General features: G+C 46.4%; 1 protein-coding gene across 1 annotated transcript; it reads left to right on the plus strand.

Moving 5' to 3' along the window:
• Positions 1-598: 598 nt before the first annotated feature.
• Positions 599-17,857, plus strand: LOC308162821 (methyl-CpG-binding domain protein 5-like; the record flags this gene model as incomplete). Its single annotated transcript, XM_080536961.1, has 10 exons — positions 599-714; positions 1,602-1,704; positions 8,433-8,595; positions 9,178-10,973; positions 11,094-11,613; positions 14,195-14,445; positions 14,619-15,695; positions 17,350-17,423; positions 17,538-17,613; positions 17,795-17,857. 10 exons carry the CDS (start codon positions 599-601, stop codon positions 17,855-17,857), a joined length of 4,239 nt encoding a protein of 1,412 aa, XP_080393087.1.
• Positions 17,858-19,876: the final 2,019 nt, after the last annotated feature.

The raw sequence follows: 19,876 nt of genomic DNA on the forward strand, positions 1-19,876 counted from the left end.
CTATTACCTACACTGGGATGATGTAATCCTGATGTAACCTGCGATGATGTGGATCTATCTGGAGGCAGCGGCAGTGGCAGTTGGCACCCGCCATAGCTCTCTTCATCTCTAATGAGATCCATCCCAACTTGTCCTATACTAGCTTCTCTGAACTGACAACAAAGCTTCCGTCGCCTCGTGAGAGGGGGGTAACTGAACCGCCAGTTCACACTCTCACTACCCAATCAAATCCCCCCCTGGTCTCCCCCCCAACATGGCCGGTCGTTCTCATAGACATTGATGATGACCGTTGTGTTTTAAACATGCTACAGCTATCTATGAGGACGGGGACAAAGGACCATCACGAAGGTCTGGTGGTTCCCCAGTAAACCTGCCCTTCTTAAGGCGCGGCAGTGGCAGGGGGGGGGGGGGGATCGGCTGCCGACAGTTCCGTCAACCCTGCGAAGCTGAAGCGGGGCGCATCATCTCTCGGTTGGTCAGTTCAGTCCTGAGAGACCCCAGGATGACGAGGCGCAGTACTCTGAGCACTCTGACAGACTTGTGATACTCTCACACACGGGGGTGTGTAGCCTAGTAGTGTGGAGCGGAGCTAAGGACAATGGACAGAACAAGGAGGTACGAGGGGGGGCCCTGCGCTGAGGGGAAGCCGTCCCTGGCTGTCGTCCCTATCGGTTGGCAGAGGAGGGCGCACCACGGCGGGGTCGTCTACATAAGGTAAGGACCTCTACTCTAACTGCCTCTGCTGTGGTCCTCCCATCTCCACTGGTCATTTTTGAATGGTCAATTAATACAATGTGCTTGCTACAATAATGACAATGTTTATTTATTTACACAGGTACTAGTGGCATTGAGGCATCGTAATGTAGAAATATTGTCACCCATGTGACATATTCCCTGTTCTTTTTCTACTCGGGTGATGTGCACCAGATGTGCATTTTTTACCCTTGTAATCATCTTTTTCACTGTTATTATATATTATTGAAAATGTAGGACTATATCTTATTATATCAAGGATGTGACCTTTATTGCAAGGCATAAAAAACTCCTTTCTAAGCATTTCCAGTCACAAAAATAGAGGCGGTGTTGTCTGCTGTATAAGTAGTGTTTCAATACCACAGCCAGCCATCCGTAACACCTTCCAGAGAGTCTAATATTGCCTTCCTTTCATATATTCTCTCTCCAGTGGGGTAGATCTGGGCCACTTGGCCTTGAGGAGGGACATATATGAGAACAGAGACTGTCCCATATAGAGAGAATTGTGTTCTGGTCTTAACTGTGAAAGTCTGACAGATCCAGTGTTTTATGGCGCCATAATTCCACCCACAAGCCAAGCTTTCTCTCTTCCTCCTGCCTTTCTTCGAGAATTGCCTTTGTGTGAAGCATGCTGTATAGTGAATGCGTTTTCCGGGCCTTTTAACAGGACGATACTCTCAGTGTAATCATCACGGTGGCATAGTGCTCCTAACGGTTTTACCATGATGGATTTTGCTGTCTGATTGACTGACTTTAACCAGTGCGTTCCACATCACGTCTTTAATGCAGTCTTCTTGGCTGTGTCCTGCTATGCTGTTACAGTTAATATTGTCTCCTCCTCCACTCAGTCCCAGTGGCTCAGTCCTGGCTTGTCCGGAGCAAGTGAAAGGCTACCTGCTGACAGATGGCACATGCAAGTGTGGTTTGGAGTGTCCGCTCATCATTCATAAGGTGAGCTCCTGGTGGTGGTCATGCCACTTGGGTATGTGTTGGGACGAGGGTTGGGCGGTTTTACAGATATACCGTAAACCATGGTTTTCGAAAATAGCAACTGTTTTTGTTAATCCCGCCATAAAACTGTTAGAAATTGCTATATACACTGAAAAAAATATAAACCCTTTTGTTTTTGCTCAAATCTTTTCATGAGTGGAAATCAAGTCCTAAGATTTTTTCTATGTAGAAATTGTGTTCACAAATTTCTTTCAATCTGTGTTAGTGAGCACTTCTCCTTTGCCGAGATAATCCATCCACCTGACAAGTGTGGCATATCCAGATGCTGATTAGACAGCGTTATTATTGCACAGATGTGCCGTAAGCTGCATAATAGAAGGCCACTCTAAAATGTGCAGTTTTATCACACAGCACAGATGTCGCAAGTTTTGAGGGAGTGTGCAATTGGCAGGAATGTCCACCAGAGCTGTTTCCTGTGAATTGAGTGTTCATTTCTCTACCGTAAGCCGTCTCCAAAGGCGTTTCCGAGAATTGGAATTGGAATTGGAAACGACTTTGGAGACGACTGTCACATCTATCCAGGCGAAAGGTGTTGTCACGCTTTTACAAACTTAGAACAGAAATTGCAGCCTTCCTTTCAGAGAATAACTTGCCTTATACGAAATCTGGCTCGCACGAGTTGCGTATCTTGCTGATGTGTTCGAGCACCTCAACACATAAAAAGTGTCTATGCAAGGGCAAAAATGCCCTGAAAAGAATTCTCACGGCGCATTTCACTAAACAGCAAGCTCGGTGTCATGACTACTTCCCGGAAAAACATGGAGGTGTTCAATGGATACGTGACCCCATGGGCGTCACCACCATATATTTGGGGGGGGACGTGTCCCCCCCACCTTTGAAACAAGGTCGTTTGGACCCCCCCACATTTGCCATCAAAAATATGTTGCATGACTGGTCAGCGTTATTTTCATTGCTTCACAATCAAATCCGTTCCACTTTATGAGTAGGGGATTGCCCATATCCAGAAATCCACTCCGCGTTTTACTTCTGTTTTTAACGGCACGCAGCATCAGACACGCACGCAGATTCAAAACATTCAGACTGAGGCAAGACGATATTTAGATCATCCACCAAGATGGATATAAGGATTTTTTTTTTCTAAGAAGAGAAAAGTAAGTCAAAGTCATCCAAGTTTTCCCGTGAGTGGCCAAACAGCAACATTGCGTTCTCCCAAGGTCAAACACAGCCAGCTTTTCTGATAAGAATGTTAGCACCTTATGAGACATTCTCTGTATTAGCAATAGAATTAGCATAGCCTACTAGCAACCAAATACGAGCTAGATCAGCTATATGGCACTAGCAGTTTTGTTAGGCATTACTAGTGCGGTTAGACATGTTTAAATGCAGAACAGACACAGGCGAAATGTCATCAAAAGCACAGAATGGCGACAAACACCTCACAGTGCTTACCTGTCCTGTCATTATTGCATCTCCTGCCCGTGTTCATTGCCCTGAGCATTTGCACTATTTAATTTGGCCATTGCACCCACCCAAAGAATCAATTTTGCATCTGATTGCTTGAGCTAGGGTTAAAAAATAAGAAGAAAACACCTGTTCCATTTATTTTTCTATTTCTAAAATGCTTGTGATTGTATTTTTTGTATTGATGATTGTATTTCTATGTCAAATGTTCTATTAGAGAAAAACAATATGAACAAGTGCTCAATGCATCCCCATTTCTCCTGATATAGGTGGTTGAGAGTGAGAGTGAGTCAGAGGCAGGGGCAGCAGGCAGGGGCAGTGGAGACAGCTCTAATTCACTCTTTGATTTTGTTTGTTTGTTATAGTTGTATGTTCTGCAATGCACTGAAGAGGGCTAAGTTTGATTGTAATAGGCTCTGAGTAGCCTAGGTACATATTTTATGTTTCCTCATAACTTTTTATTCAATTTGTTGACTCAAAGTTACCTCATTCTTTTCTAATTCACTCTTTGATTCTTTTTGAATCTTCATATTTAATAAAGTACCTAAAAAGTGCCACGTGTCAGTGTCAGGCCTCTGTGAGTTAAACCAAAACATAATAGTAGTCAGTAATTGCAGACCATGCCAGCTCCAAGGAAAAACAAAGAAAGAGGGAGATTATTTTGGGTGTAAAACGCACCAGAATGCAGGAAATTGAATCTACTATTTAAAAAATTTCGGGGGGAGGACCCCCAGACCCCCCGAAAAATAAGTGTCCCCCCCACATTCAAAAAGCTGCTGACGCCCATGCGTGACCCCTTCGGAATCGATATGGAAAGCGTCACGTTGCTTATCTGTGCGAAAGCGGCTTCTCAACTTTGGTCCAGCTCAACTCAAAGCATAGAAACAGGTTGGACACTGAGCATGAGAGTAGCTCTGTCTGCCATCACCCCAGACTTAAGATGAAACTGTTATCAGGAGTAAAGCGCTTCCCCAAAAGCCTGGTGACTGACATCCTGTTTAGTAGGCCTACTCAGCGAGATTATCATATTGTGAAAACAGACATAGTCATATTCACCAAGATCAGCAGCACGCAGTTGTGATGTTCATATTCATCAGTTTATTAATTAGGATCAGTTTGCTATTGCTAGAGTACTGTGCTCTATGTAAAACATTTTTTTAATAATAATACATTTAAAAAAAAGTAATGATGACATTGAGTAAGTGTTTACTAGCCCATTTTTGAAAAATAAATTTGCTTGGTTTGAATTCTATAAAAGTGGGTCGCAACTTAATGACCATGGGAAAATGTGGGTCCCAAAGCCAGTCCAGTTGATAACCACTGCTTTAGAGAACAGCTGATCGCATTGGCTTAGCCGGCAATGGTTTTAGGCGTGTGGCCCGCTGTACCAGAGGAAATAAGGAGACGGCATCGGGGAAGCAGAGCCGTGGTGAAGCGACAGATGAAGAAAAGGAGATCCAACAGTCTTCCTTCTATCATCATGGACAACGTGAGATCTCTGGGCAATAAAGATGGAGGATCTTACGGCACTGGCTGTGAAAGGACAGAGGGAATACCGCAAATGCAGTCTTATGTGTTTTACGGAGATGTGGTTGCAGGAGGTTATTCCTGATGCAAACACCTCCATCGAGGGCTTCCAGACAGTGTGGGCGGACAGGATAAAAAAAAATCAAGATGGAGGAGTTGCTGTATTTACCCATATTATTTGCCACATGAGTTCTCACATGTTATAGTTTTGGTCGCATATATCCCCCCCCCCCCCTATGCCGACGTGGAGAGACTATGCATGCTGTTATCGTGAGACTACAGACTCAGCACCCCATTGCATTCATTGCAATCCCCCCCCCCCCCCCCCCCCCCCCGGCAGTTCGGACCATAACCTAGTCCACCTCAAATCCATGTATGAGCCTCTAGCAGCACTGTGAGACCACTAGGACTGTGAGGAGATGGACACAGGAGGCTAACGAGGCTCTGCAGGATCGTTTTGAGACAGTGGACTGGGAAGTTCTCTGTGAGTCACATGGGGAGGACATTTATGGTCTTTCACATTGCATCTCGGACTAGGCTACATTAACTTCTGTTTGGAGAAGACCTTACCTAGGAGGGTGCAGTGTTTTCCCAAGAACAAGCCTCGGTTCACAAGTGACTCCTCGACGACAAGAAGCGAGCCGTCATGTCTGGTGACCAGGAAGTAGTGAAGCGGGTGCAGAGGAAGCTGAAGGAGATACCTACAGGTGAAAGGTGGAGGACAGCCTGCAGGACGACAATACAAGGGAGGTGTGGAGCAGCATGAGGAAGATCACCAACTACAAGCAGGCCAACAACCTCCAAGATCTGGACAGGGCCAACAAGTTCTTCAACAGGTTTGACTCTGGGGCTCATTGTCTCCCTACCCCCAACTCCACCATCGACTCTCCACTCCATCCGCCTTCTCCTCCCCCTCAGCTAACCGGACCAGCCCCCCTCCCCTCCCCCTGCCCTGTCTGGACCCATTCTCACCTCTCACCTGACCTAACCCTTTTGGCGCTTTTCCACTACCGTCCCATACCGTACCAGAACCCGTGAGCCCGCTTTGTTTTGCTTTCTCCACTGCCGACTGGCCCGTACCGGACCGTAGTACCCGTACTGATTTTAGCTACCCTTCTGGTGCTTTTCCATTGACCAGACTGGGATGGCACAGTACGGCACTAGGGCTGGGTATCGCCACTGATTTCCCAAAACGATTCGATTCCGATTCACAGCTCCCGATTCGATTCGATTCGATTCCGATTCGATCTAGTTACAATATACATTTTTTGCTTGAATATGAAAGAGATTCTCCGAACTAATGCTATAAATGGTTCAAGGAACCCTATAACATGTAGCATTGTTAAACATATCAATGAATTGACTCCAAAGCAGTTACATGAATGTACTTTTTATTTACATATGACTTTGCTTTTGTCCAGCTCATCTCTATCGTCACATTTTTTTAATCCAAAATGCACCCAGACATCTGACTTTAAGCCTGGTGGTGACTTGAGTGTCCCTGCCATCGCCATGTTTTTTGATTTTAGTGTTGAGACCTCACGTTGCGTGAGATATGATAAATTCTTGTAGCGCGAGATCTCGGGATTTATGAATCGATAATCGCTCATTTAATGAAGATCGATTCAGAATCGGGAAATCGATTTTTTTGAACCCAGCCCTATACGGCACGTATTTGCATCTTACCCGTACGGTATTTTCAGAAACGCTTCTCCGTTATACACAACAGACCTGGAGCAAGCCGGGACAGTAGGAGGAGTTAAGCGTCATAAGAGCACTTCACTTTAAATGCACAGATCATCCTTAAAACATGTAACGTTAGGCCTAGATATAACAGTAGGGAGCTATGTATTTCTATGGAAAGGCTGTGCTTGACGCTTCCATTGGACTGACGCTGGGGCGCCCATACAATATCCACGTTTGTTGCAGAGGAACTGGGTAACTGGCACCCTTTGACAAACGTGCAGATATGAGTGCTCGGTAGTCTTTATTTATACAGCATATGGATGTTACGTGCCTGTTACTTGCCGCTTTCATAATTTTATTTAGCCTATATAGCACAAGGCATGCATTGAATGTAACCTCAACTGCTGAACAGTATTAAGTAAACCACAATACATGTGTGGGTGTCCGCGTCATCGTTATCGGAAAACGCACCCAATCGCCGACCACACGACTCCAAAAACCTGAGCCTCAGTCTGGAAAAGGTCCCATCAATATGGAAAACATCTGGTACCGAAGAAAAGGAACCCCAGTGTTGAATCTAATGATTATAGACCGGTAGCTTTGACATCCCACATAATGAACACCATGCTAGCACACATGAGGCCCCTGGTGAAGACATCTTAGGACCCCCTGCAGTTTGCCTACCAGGCAGACATTGGTGTGGATGATCAGCTACCTGTTACACAGATCTCACTCCCATTTAGATAAGGCTGGCAGCACTGTGAGGGTCATGTTCTTTGACTTAACTGCATTTAACACCATACAGATTTGTGGTTAAGCTGCTGAGGATGCAGGTGGACTCCCCCATTGTTTCTTGGATTACAAACTACCTGACCAACAGGCCATAGTTTGTATGGCTGCCAGGATGTGTGTCAGACTGGGTGGTGATCTGCACTGGTGCCCCTCAGGGGACAGTTCTGGCCCCCTTCCTCTTCACCCTCTACACCTTGAACTTCAGGCACAACACAGGTCATCTGCAGAAGTTCTCGGACGATTATTACGCTATTATCGGATATGTCAGTGGAGGCCCTGGGACCGAGTACAGAGGACTGGTGGACAGTTTTGTTGACTGGTGTGAGCAGAACCACCTGCTAATCAATATCAGCAAGACAAAGGAGATGGTGGTGGACTTTAGGAGGACTAGGGTCCCCCTGTCTCCTGTTTCCATCCAGGGAGAGGACATGGAGGTGGTCCAGAACTACAAGTACCTGGGGGTGCACCTGGACAATAAAGTGGACTGGTAACACACATGTCCTATACAAGAGGGGCCAAAGCCGGCTTTATTTCCTGAGGAGGCTCAGGTCCTTTGCCGTGTGCAGGACTCTGCTGAACATGTTCTCCCAGTCAGTGGTGGCCAAGGCGGTGGTATGTTGGGGGGGGGGCAGCGTCAAGGAAGGTGACATCAAGAGGCTGAACAAGCTTATTAGGAAAAACTGGTGGCCAATAGGACGATGAGGATCAAACTCTGGCCATCATGGACAATTCCTCCCATCCCCTACATGCACTGTGGCAGAGCAGAGAAGTTCCTTTAGCAACAGACTATTACAACTGCGTTACACTAAGGTGCACTATAGGAGATATTTTCTGCCTGCCGCAATAACACTGTACCACCCCTCCTCTGGCTGGCTCGGGGCGAACAGAGTCAGGCTGGGTGATGTTAAATCATACTGGACTTTTGTTACTGTATATAGGCTATTGTTTTCAGATGTCTATTTTATTCTATAATTCTACTGTCACTTTATTTTATTGTTGTTGCTTGCTTGGTTGTTTGTGATGTGAGCTGCTGTAATGCCTTAATTTCCCTTCGGGGATCAAGAAGGTATCTATCTGTCTGTCTGTCTCTCTAGATATTGATTTTTGTAGCTGCATGCAATAATGCTGATTGTGAGGCCAACATTGCATTCTGAGAGGGTTAAATCTGCCACACGTCTACTGTATATTGGTCATAGAAGCCTAGCCACACACGCTTGCTCACCACCTTCTCTCCCCCTCAGATATTTAACTTTGACCCTGGGGCGGCTGTCAAGCAGAGGACGGCTGAGGACGCCCGTGCTGACGCTGACGTCACCAAGCTGTGTATCCACAAGAGGAAGATCATCGCCGTGGCAACCCTGCACAGGAGCATGGAGTCGCAACACCTTCAAAGTGGTGGCACTGGTATGTGTGAGGGATTTGTTGATACTGAATATCCATATCTGAAATAGCTGCTCAAGCTCTGAAATTCACACGGTTTTCTAGCGACATAACGCCACAGTTCAACACAGCCATATAAGCAGTAGTCTTCTGCACAAATGTCATGTAACAGTATGACAATCGTATAGTATGACAATCTCTGCAGACTCAGCCACACAAAGATTTTAGAATGAAAGACAATATCCTTTTGATGGATTGAGGCAAGCTCAGAGGCAAGCTCTGTTCCTTGTGCAAATTTATTTTACAGCATAGGGCTGCCCTTATGCATTCTGCCCCATCAGCATTGTGTTTACATTTTTAAAAGAGAAGCGAAAATGTGACACTGCGGGTCACGTGTATCAAACCAAACCTATAAAGCCAGATTCTATTTTCATGGTTTTCAGTCAGCAGCTTTTTTTCCTGTTTGTTAGTCTTTTACTCTGGGATATGGCTGTGTCAAACCCAAAAAACTCTCATTGAACAAAAAAAACTATCTCTCATTCTCTTCGCAACATTTAAGGGCCTGTTCTTCGAGATGAAATTCTTTCTTTCCTGTTTGTTTTCCAGGCGCTGTTCCTGGGGTTCCCCTGAGTCATCCGGCAATAATAAAGAATAATATGCACGATGCCCCACCCGGTACTATGGCGCTTGACAGCAAGAATCATCCCTACAAGATGGCGATGTCTGCTCACGGTCAACGGTACCATCAACACGACATGGGCTCTCCCCCCCTGAGGGATCCGTACGGAGGTTACGGCAGGACGAGGCTCGGCGGGAACGATCACGGCAGCCAGAGGTCGTCGCCGTATCGCAGCCGTCACAGCGTCCTCCTCAGCCCCCCCTCCTCCTCCTCCACCTCGTGCGGTTCGCAGCATTACGGGGACGGGACCCCGTCCCCTCGGACTGAAACCTTGGGGAGCCCTCCCGACCCCTCGTTGCTCGGTTTCCATGGAGCCTGCAGCCCGGGCTCCGTCCATATGAACGGGGAGCGTTTCATCCCTCTGTCCCCGTCCAGCATCCTCCTGCACGGCTCCCCCTCGGCCGCTCAGCCCTCATGTGCCATGGCGGGCAGGACTAACGTCCCCCTCTCCCCTAACATCAATGCCAAAAGCCCCAATATGCAGAAGCCCCCCTGTAGCTACCCCCACAACGTGGACTATCAACATAAGCTTCAGTCTGCGTGCCACCCACACCCACAGCCACACCTGTCTGTCATGTCTCAGTCCCAGCTCCCTCCCTGCATCCTGCAGAAGAAGCAGGTGACTACCTCTGAGAAGGACCCTCTCGGTATCCTGGACCCCATCCCTAGCAAAGCTCCTTGCCACGACCCCTCCTTAATGCCAAACCTTCCTGGCATCATCCAACACAACAATGTCCAATCTCAGGTTCCATCGATGAATGTAAGCATCCCTCATCCTCCCACCAGTGTCCCCTTGCCTAGCAACCTCCCATTGCCAACTGCCAAGTCTGGACTTCCGGGGCATTCCCAGAGGGTCCACCAGCAGCAGCACCCTACCCCCTCATCTGTCTCGTCCTCCCCCATTATGTCCCCGGTGCATAACCACATGGCCGGGCCTGGTCTGGCGAGGGTGGAGGAGTCGCCGCACCGCTCGCGTTGCTCCTCCGCTTCCTCTGACCACGGGGGATACCACGGGGCTCACCCCGCAGGACTCCAGGGGCTCGGTGGGGGTTCGAAGCTTCCCTCCCGGTCCCCTCGACCGTCCATGCCCCCGGGTACCGCGTACAAGCTGGATACGCTCCACCATCACTTGAAGGAAGCCCCCAACCATCTCCCAGGGGGGATGAACAGCGGTCTGAGCAGGCATCCCGGCAGCATGTGTCCGCCGACCTCCTCCGGGTCCGACGGTGGTGTCCTTCAGAGGAATCACTCGGTAGGAATGCCGCTCAGCCCGCTGCTCGAGCAGCAGAGTCAGAATCCCTCCTCCTTCCCCGCCAGTAGTCTCCTGTCAGCAGCGGCCAAAGCACAGCTAGTAAATCAAAAAACGCATCCAGACAGCACGGGGGCGGTGGGAGCAGCGGAGCCTTGCGGCGGCAGCAGCACCATGGGACAGCCAGGCCTGGTGGGTGGCGGGAACCTGGACGGACACGGCAGCACTTTAACCCCGAGGTATCTACCTAATCCCGGGCCGCCGCCGCCGCCGCCGCCGAGCGAGGCTCAGAGCGGGAGAGCCGCGCTGAGAGACAAACTCATGGCGCAACAGCGGGAGTCCCTTCGCAAGCGTAAACAGCCCGTTGACGGCGGCGGCGGCAACAACGACACGTCCTTCAGCATGCTCAAGCATCAGCTTAGTGGCTCTGGTTCTGGCTCCGGTTCCTCTGGCTATCCAGAGCCTTTGAGGAGAGCGCTGCTGCAGGGTGGTGGTGGTGGTGGTGGTGGTGGTGGTGGCGGTGGTGGTGGTGGTGGCGGTGGTGGTGGTGGTGGTGGTGGTGGTGTCATGCCCCCAAACACCTCCATGGCCCAGCTGCTCCAGTCCATGAGCCACCACCAGAGTGCCCACCACAATGGACTGATCAGCCACCACAGTGCCCACAACGGGCTGAACCACGTGGGTCACCACAGTCCTGCCAGGTCTGGCAAATCTCCCTTCATGGAGGACGCTGTGGTCCAGATGTCAACTCTGCAGGGTCTGGAGGGACCTCATCCACTCCAGGGCAGAATGGAGGTTCCCAGCTACCATAACATCAACAGCGACGGTCAGAGCGCAGGCCAGGACCACAGCAGTATGGAACAGTTCGCAGGGCCTATGAACCACCAGATGCAGGACCCCGCTGCCTTCGCTGGGGGTTTTGGGCTGCCGTCGGGCTACGCCGGGCACGGAGCCATGAGCTCCATGGGCAACCCAAACCCTCACCAGCAGCAGCAGCAGCAGTTCGGACACTATCAGAAACCACCCCAGGGACCGGGCCCCCCTCACTTCAGAGGCAGGACAGGATTGTCGCCCATGATCTCCAATGGCGGTGTCCACGCCCTCTCTGAGTCGGGTAAGCAGGTGTTTTTTCTTTTCAATGCGACACGGAGTAGGCGTTTTTTTTGGACCAAATGGATATTAGCCTACCATCTCTTTTTTGCATTACCTTACATACCTCATATGATGATTTTTTTTAACTCTTCGTGCCTACTGTATCATTCAATAATAGTCCATGTTTTTACCATTCATTTTGCTCTTACTCTTTCTGTCAGCATGGAACTATCAGACCCGCAAAACATCTTCAGCTGCTGCCAAATAAAACTGAGCTATTTTAAGCGCAGGCAAAGAGTCCTTTAAATATGTAAACCTTATACAAGCAGCAACATGATGAAAAAAAAACATAAAGCAATTCTTACATCCGACCTAACCATGTCTGCTTCTTGGATGTTTTTTTCTTTTATGGTTTCACTTTTTTTCCAACACATTTTTTGAGCAAAAACAAAGTCATGTTTTTACCCACAATGCTTTGACCTGACACCCAACTCTCTCTCCGCTCTGCTGTTGTCATGATGATATTTCCTTTTTCTTTGTGTCCAAAAAGTCAGATGTAATTATTTGGATAGTTTATTTTGTAGAGCGTCTATGTAGTCTATTTTTACAGTCCATTTTAACACTGATATTATGTATCATGCCAGTAGATATTTTACTGTAACCAATAGTGTACTATATAGTACATTACCAACCATATGGTACAGATGAGAGACCTCGGTGTAGTGGAAAACACTCCTTGGTAGAATTCCCTCTGTGGTCTTAATGCCTCTGTGTGACAGTCTGTGACGGAGCACCCAAGAGCCACTAGCCACGCGTCACTGGCGTGTGTATCAAAGGGCTGCATGCGTCCTCTTGGGTGATGGTGCTGTCTCTGTGTCCTCGAGCTAGCCTTCGCTAACCTACATCTGCAGAGGGAAGGAGAGAGAGAGAGAGAGAGAGAGAGGGAGATGGGGGTCGAAGGGGGGTCATAGTCAATAAGAGAGACCTGGCTTTAGTAAACAAGTAGACACTTAGTATTGATCCAAGTGCTGAGCTGGGTGCTTGAGACTAATGTTTTGAGGTTGTTGGAAGGATGAGAGGGTCATGAGCCGTGGCACCAGATGAAAATGATTATTATATCTGTCACATCCTTTTTTTTTTATGTTTAGGCGATTCAATCAAAAGAAAGACCGACAATGACTTTTGGATGCAAATGTTCTGAGAGCTAGGTTGATGATATGACATACAGTCGATTCCTGATGAATGCAATGGTGTGGGCCTGTTTCACTAAACAACAATGCAGATAGAAAATGTAGGCCCTATATAGTAAAGGAAAATAATGTCATTTAATCGGAACTTATGAGTTGCGCTCGACTTGAGTTTATTAATGTGTGTATTAATTAGGAGTCAACTGTATGTAGACAGCTGACCACAGTATCGGTCAGTAGCTGGATCTTGCATTGTACGGTGGATTTTGTATTTAACGTGTATTTTTACCACAGATGAGACGTCACACAGTTCCCAGAGAGTAGGGAATGGTGTTGTGTACCTGGATAAACAGTTCCCTTACCAGTGACAGACATGCCACACCACACGTCCTTAAACATGGGATGCATTTCTGTTTCGATACAGGAGCTCCACACAAATGATCACATTCACTACGTGTCCAAGCTCTGTGGATTCAGCCAATGTCCTCCGAAACCCCAAGTATAGCGGATCATGGTGGCTACTGGCTACTTTGTTGAGGTTTGTCATCTGCTTTTGAAAAATGAACCTTTATTTGACTAGCTCCTCATTGTGCCCCTGATTGTTGACTACTTCTGTTGGCTACTTCTCCTGTCCAGTACTAGCCTAGCACTGACGCGGTGTTGTGAGGTAAGGTATATGGATTTTCCCTCTATGGCTGGAAGTTGTAGAGATGGACATCCAAAGTTTTGATATATACCCATTTATTTTCTGTTGATTTAAAGTCAGGGGCTTCCCTCTTGTCGAAGCTAGCCGTAATTTGGTCCGATTTCAGTCTTATTTCAGGGAGGCTCGTCTGAACCACAGTAAGCCCTTTTGATTTCTGTTTATTCCTCATATCTTGTTTTCTGTTAGTTTTTTTGTATCGTTCTTTTAATCAATGATTGCTCAGGGATCTACAAAATTGGGCTTGTTGTTTGTTTTTATTTACCTTTTTCCACCACCCACACCACTCACTTTCACTGTCTCTGTCGCATTTTAAATATAGCTCACCCTCTTCTATCACCGATCTGATTCTCTTTATTTGGAATGACTTCACTTCACTCTCACCAAACTCATCTATTCCGTTTCTGTGCTGTCACTGTTTGTCTGTCCCCTCACCTCACTGCTCCTCCTCACATAGAATCCGCACACTTTTAGGTGGGCGACCCTCAGTGATCATGCAGTGTTCCTCTGATTGTTCCTGAGGTGTTTCCTTGTCTCGGGAAAATCTCAAAATCAGCTGGCAGCAGAACTGTCCTCATGATCCGATCTCCCACTTCCTCTTCCACTCCACTTAATAACTCTCCATTCTCACTTCCCTCCCATGTCTCCTTCTTTGCCATCCCTCTCTCACTCCCCTCTCTCCCCCTTTTTCCCCCCTTTTTTTTTTTACACAGGTGAGGTCAGTTCTCTGAGTCGTGATCTAAGGCAGGCCCAAGAGGACAGTCTCCAGTCGCTCATCAGGAACAGCCACCCGCTGCAGCACCAGAGGCAGCTGAGACTACAGCCAGAGCAGCAGCAGCTTGGCCAAGGCCAGCCTCTGCCCCAGGGTCGGCACATGTTCTTGGGCCAAGGCTCCCACCCTGACGCTCCTCACCCTGGTGGTGCCTCCTCCAGCCCCATGGACAGCCTCCTTCAGAACTTCCAGGTCAGATGGCTTTCCAAAGAGATTCGTTTGGGATTGCGCTGTCCTTCTTCACCCTGGTGTTCAATGCCATTGTTTGTGACCAGTGTATATGCTTTCGATTGAAACATGACTTGACATGATGTCAATGTGAACAATCTTACATAATACATTTTGTACCCATCTGTCCTTTACAGGTGGGCTTCCCTGAGAGGGTGTCACTCCCCAACGGGACAATGATCAGTCGACCTGGGATCATGTCTCCACTTGATGCCCTTTGCCCCCAGGACCCCCATCTAGAATACCAGGCTGCCCACGGTCCGCACGGTGGCGGCGGGGGAGAAGTCATTGACGCCATCCACCAGGCGGCAGTGGGCAAGGCCGGCAAGATCTCGTCAATGGGCTGTAGCGGACCGTTGCCTAGCTCTGTTCTTGGTGAGCCCCTCAACCTCTCCAACGCCGTCGTCGGCTCGGTCATCCACGCACCCCTCCACTACCCTCCGGAGCCAGAGATGGAGCCTCGCCAGAAGAAGCCCAGGGCGGCTCGGTCCCGCAAGAAGACCCCTGAACGGAACAGCCTCTCCCCTGCTGCTATGGAGGCTCCCCCGACCAGCCGATTACGCACCCCCCGCCGCAACGCTCAAAAGAGACAGTGGGACGGGGAAGCCGAGGTCCAGGAGCAGCAGGGGCTGTGGTACAGCGACGAGCTCCTCCATCAGCGCTCTCAGGTCCTAATGGGGAACGGCTTCTCCTCCTACGCAGCAGCAGAGATGCTCAAAGGTCCTGGCCCCTCCGGCCCCCAGGAGCATGCCCCACCCACACCCCCATTCCAGTTCAGCAGCCTGTATCCTAAAAGCAGCCTGTACGCCCATATGAATGGCAGCAGCAGGGGCCCCTCCGTAGGGAGGCTACATCCTAGGCATGCCCAGGCCCCCGGGGGCTCCTCCTCCTCCGGTCCAGAGGGCCACTTCCCCAAGGACTACAGCCTTTACAACGGGCACTCGAACGGACACCTCAACGGGCACTACAACGGGCATTACAACGGACACCTAAATGGGCACTCCTCTGACGTCAGGGGCCTGAGCGGCGAGGAAGACTTGCGGCCTGCAGACCTGTCTGCTACCAGCGAGGTCTTCCACCACAGGCCAAGAACACACCCCCACCCGGGAGAACTTCTCTGGGCGCAGGGCAAAGGCTTTCCCCCATGGCATGGGAAGATGGGGAGCGAGGGGCACTTATACCCCCCTGGCATGCTCAACAGCATACAGGGCAAGGTGAGATTATTCAGTTCAGTATTTGAGTTTGATTATTATCCAGAATAATAAGGAAGTGTATGTGTGTCCAGCTGAATTCCGTTCTCAGTTTTGAACCACATTTTCACCTGCTTCCTCTTCAGTAGGAGTCTTGGTTCTGGTTTATTTTAATGAGGGCAGGATATAATACTTGGCAAAAGATTGGGGGGGATGCTGGAAAGTGCTGCTTAGGCATGAAGTGTTCCTGAAAGGTATTCATCTTAAGAATTCCTCACAAAGAAGATGACAGGGGGAGAGGGAGGAACTCATACGGTGTTCTGCATTCAAAAACACCCGATTCTGCTCTGCTCTGCGGCGCTGTCAAAGGCCTCAGAGAGACGTGAGAGAGAGAATTAACATCTGGGTAACAGCATAATGGGTTTGACACCATCCCAGAGGTCGCTGCTACACTGTTTTTTTTACCTGCCTGTCTGCATCCATCGCCAGAATTTATTCACTGCCTATTGTGCTTCACTGCCTATTGTTGCTTCAGTTTGTTACGTTTCATTATTTATTTATAATATTTTAGTATTTTTAAAGGTTACTGTTCAGGCAATTAAATGTGGATATTGTCAATGAAGCAAGATGTTATTATGGGAATATGGATTGTGTGAAAGTTAACTGTTATTTAACTTCTCCTGGTAGTTTGACATGATGATGTCATTGATGATGATTATTTGACCTTTTCAACCAGTCCTTTTTACTGTGGTTCGATGCTTTTTTGGACTGCAACATATCTGGACAATGGTGGAGGAGGAACCTGTCTCACACTCTGCTTCTCTGGGATAGGCTTGTAGGCCTATAACAAGTTAGGAAGGGGAAGGAAAAGATGTTGCTCTTTTTAATTTGGAGTTCTTTCGATAGCTCCTTGTCTATTTCCTTTTGTTAATTAAAGTAGCCCTAGCTTACCGTTTGTCATTAGAAAATGAGGCTTTAATTGAAGTTGGGTCATAATGGTTTGGTTATGAAGTGTGAAATGAAGTCGTTGGCGTTGGCCTGAATCGTTATGCAAACTTATTATTTAGAAGAATCTGTCCCGCGGAACATTTAGCATGCCTTTCACTATTGTCTTCTTGCTCCCTGTAGTGCCTATTCGGTTGTTGATGCGCTGTCTTCGAAATGCCTCAGTAATAAAATAATTCATTATATTTATATAGCGCTTTTCCGAGGCTCAAAGACGCTGACAATATGGGGAAAACGGGAAAGTGCTGTGTCCCTTGTTGTATGAATAGATCCCAGTCTAAAAAACGATTGAACAGTCATTCTACCACTGTAGTACACTGGTATTATGGTGCAGGGAATTTCTGGTTTGGACCCGGAAATTGCTAAACGTCACGTTTGACGTCAGACTTAACAACCGAATAAAGTTGTAATTAATTATCATTGTAAATCCACATGAAGTCTCAGGAACACTTGGTTGCCTTTTGTGAGTCATCCTTTCTGAGGGCAGCACATCAGATGCCATTGCATAGGCCTCCACGCAATACTGCCTGATTTGTAATAGTTGGGAAATGTACACCGGCTAGTAGTTATTCTACTATTCATGTCCACAGGCTAATGTACTTTTGGGGGGCTGTTTTTTTCCCCACTTTGTTGTGTAGCTCTGACTCTAGCTAATGCTGTTTATTGTCCCCAGGTAGAGCCAGAGAAGTTCCCAAGGACACTAACAGAGGATCTGGCAGCACTACACAAAACAAAGATTCATAGAAAGTAGGTTACCTGGTTACGCTCATAATCGGCTGCTTCCATTCTTGTATTATGTAATTTTTCTTTGTTATGAAACGAGACCATTTATACAATACAATATGTTTCTCTTTCTTACAGTGGGGGGAAAATGAATAACCACTTAGAGGCTGCCATACAGGAGGCTATGAGTGAGCTGGACAAAATGACAGGCAATGTGAGTATCCTGATAGATTCGGGGGTAGATTCATTGTGTGTACACAGTGCCCATGTCGTTATGTACTTTGTAGATATGACGTGTTTGTGTTATGCCTTTGTTAGATATGACATGTTTACATTAGATTTGTCTATCTAAATATGCTGTTCCGTCTTTTTTTTCCGTTTCCGAGGTGCATCAGATGTCACAGAGAGACAGACCGGTGAAGACCCCGAAACCCAAGAGGAGGAAGATCTCCAGATGACAGTGAATGTGTGGAGTCGCTACTCCAAGTGGATCTCAGCTTGGCTCACACACTCCTAGTTTCTCTCTACTGGTGCTACAATCAAAGAGAATCAAACAACACTCCGTTCACCACAACCACTACCAAGACACTCACAATGAAAGTACAGTACAAGACAAAATGGAGGAGCCAAGCTGAAGATGGGTAGTTGTGACATCCACAGCTAGTGTGTTTTTATGAAAGATGACAGAAAAATCCCTATTATGAGAATAGTCGGTCCAAATATTTCTGATGCATTTTAGATTATGTACTGTACATAAACAAAGGAAAACTATTATATTCAGTGATTAATTGTATATATTGGTCAGTATTATCACGGATGAGCTAACTTAATGCTCATCATCCAATGTACATATCAATAGAAAACTATATGTTTCTCCTTTTTACTTCACACAAAACAGTGTGACCAGGCTTGGTTAATTCTTTCAAAAGAAAAGCAGTATAAAAGCTTTTTTCTTTTCTTTCTCTCTTTTTTTTCTTCTTCTTTTCTTAAACAAATCCATTGAAAGCATTGAACAGTTGAGGGAATATAGGCCTATATTTTACTGGTGGAAATGGAAAGTCAAATCGGTAGACTTTGGGATAAATCTATATTCTTCGTCCGGACATAGAACGTGCAAATACTTCCTCTTACTGCATATCTTACATGTTTTTCCATGTTTTTTTGAATGTATGTACTGTAATTGACCACTTCATCCAAGAAAAGAAAAAGCCATCGATGGACAGAGCCTAAAATATGCCTCTTTTAATTTATTAAATCGTTATTTGTACACCTAAAGTAAAATTTATTTTCTCTGAATATTTTTGATAAAACAGATTTCCTGTGTTACATCTGCAAAAAGACTTTAACAGTATGAGTGTTTGTGTTCATTTTTAAAAGAGTAAACTATTGTTGTATTAAGTGTAGACCTGTTTGTATGCTGTACATGCATTCTGAAGATTAGTAATTCAATATCAACTACAGTTTTATGATATGGCTCTGCCTCTAGACTTTAATTTGAATGGCACAAACAGTATGAATGCCATTTATTTTGTGTATTAATTAAATCGTGGTGATGAGCATTGCTCAGTGTTTTACCCTTGGATGTGTTATTTCATGGGTCAAAATGCCTTAAAAGTGTTAACTGCACTTAGAGAGAATATCAGCATACACATTGTTTTTCTTTGCCCTGCAAAGCAAGTTTAAATGATCCAAGAAAGTATAAAAGTGGACTTTTGATCAGAGCCTTATATTGAATACTTACAACCCTTAGCTGCCAAAGCTATACCATATAACAGGTTTGGAATTTTGGTTTATATTATTTACCTTTTAGGCCTCTAATACTACTGAATTAGTGGCCTTATTTTGTTTATTTCATTGTTTTGTTTTTCTGTTGTTGTTGTTGCTTTTGTACTTGTATAAGTTATTTATAAATGAGACCCATATTTATTTGTAGATATACATACAATGATTAGCAATAATACTAATAAGAGTTGAACACTCTGTCTGAAAAGCCTTAGAGTATTATATATTTTTCTCTCAGAATGAGGAACAGCCTATACAGTATATGGATGAATATTCAGTCAGTGGTCATAAATTCAGTAAATTTATATATGTGTGTTTATTTAAAAAGTGTAAATTTTTGGCCACAAACAGTATTTCTTGTATATCCTATGAAACGCTCTAAGCCAGTCCATAAGTCATTTGTGTTTTACATTATGATCTCAAAATATGTTTCTGTTGTGTATGCCTGTTCATGATGAAAGAACAATGTGAAACATACATGTAAGTTATTAATGTCTTCCATGGTTTTCTACTGCCTCTGTCTGCCTAGAGTGGTTGGTTTCTCCATTGCAGTGATCATGGGTGATTGTGTTTGTATGAAATAAACGTGTTGCCCTCTTACTGAAAAACAAATACTTTGTCCTTTTACCTTTTTCCATCAGATTATATATTTATTGAATATGTGCTATACTTATAGTTTTAAATTAATCTACCAC

Source organism: Nansenia antarctica, assembly GCF_963989245.1.
Source record: "Nansenia antarctica genome assembly, chromosome: 7".
Lineage (NCBI taxonomy): Eukaryota > Metazoa > Chordata > Actinopteri > Argentiniformes > Microstomatidae > Nansenia > Nansenia antarctica.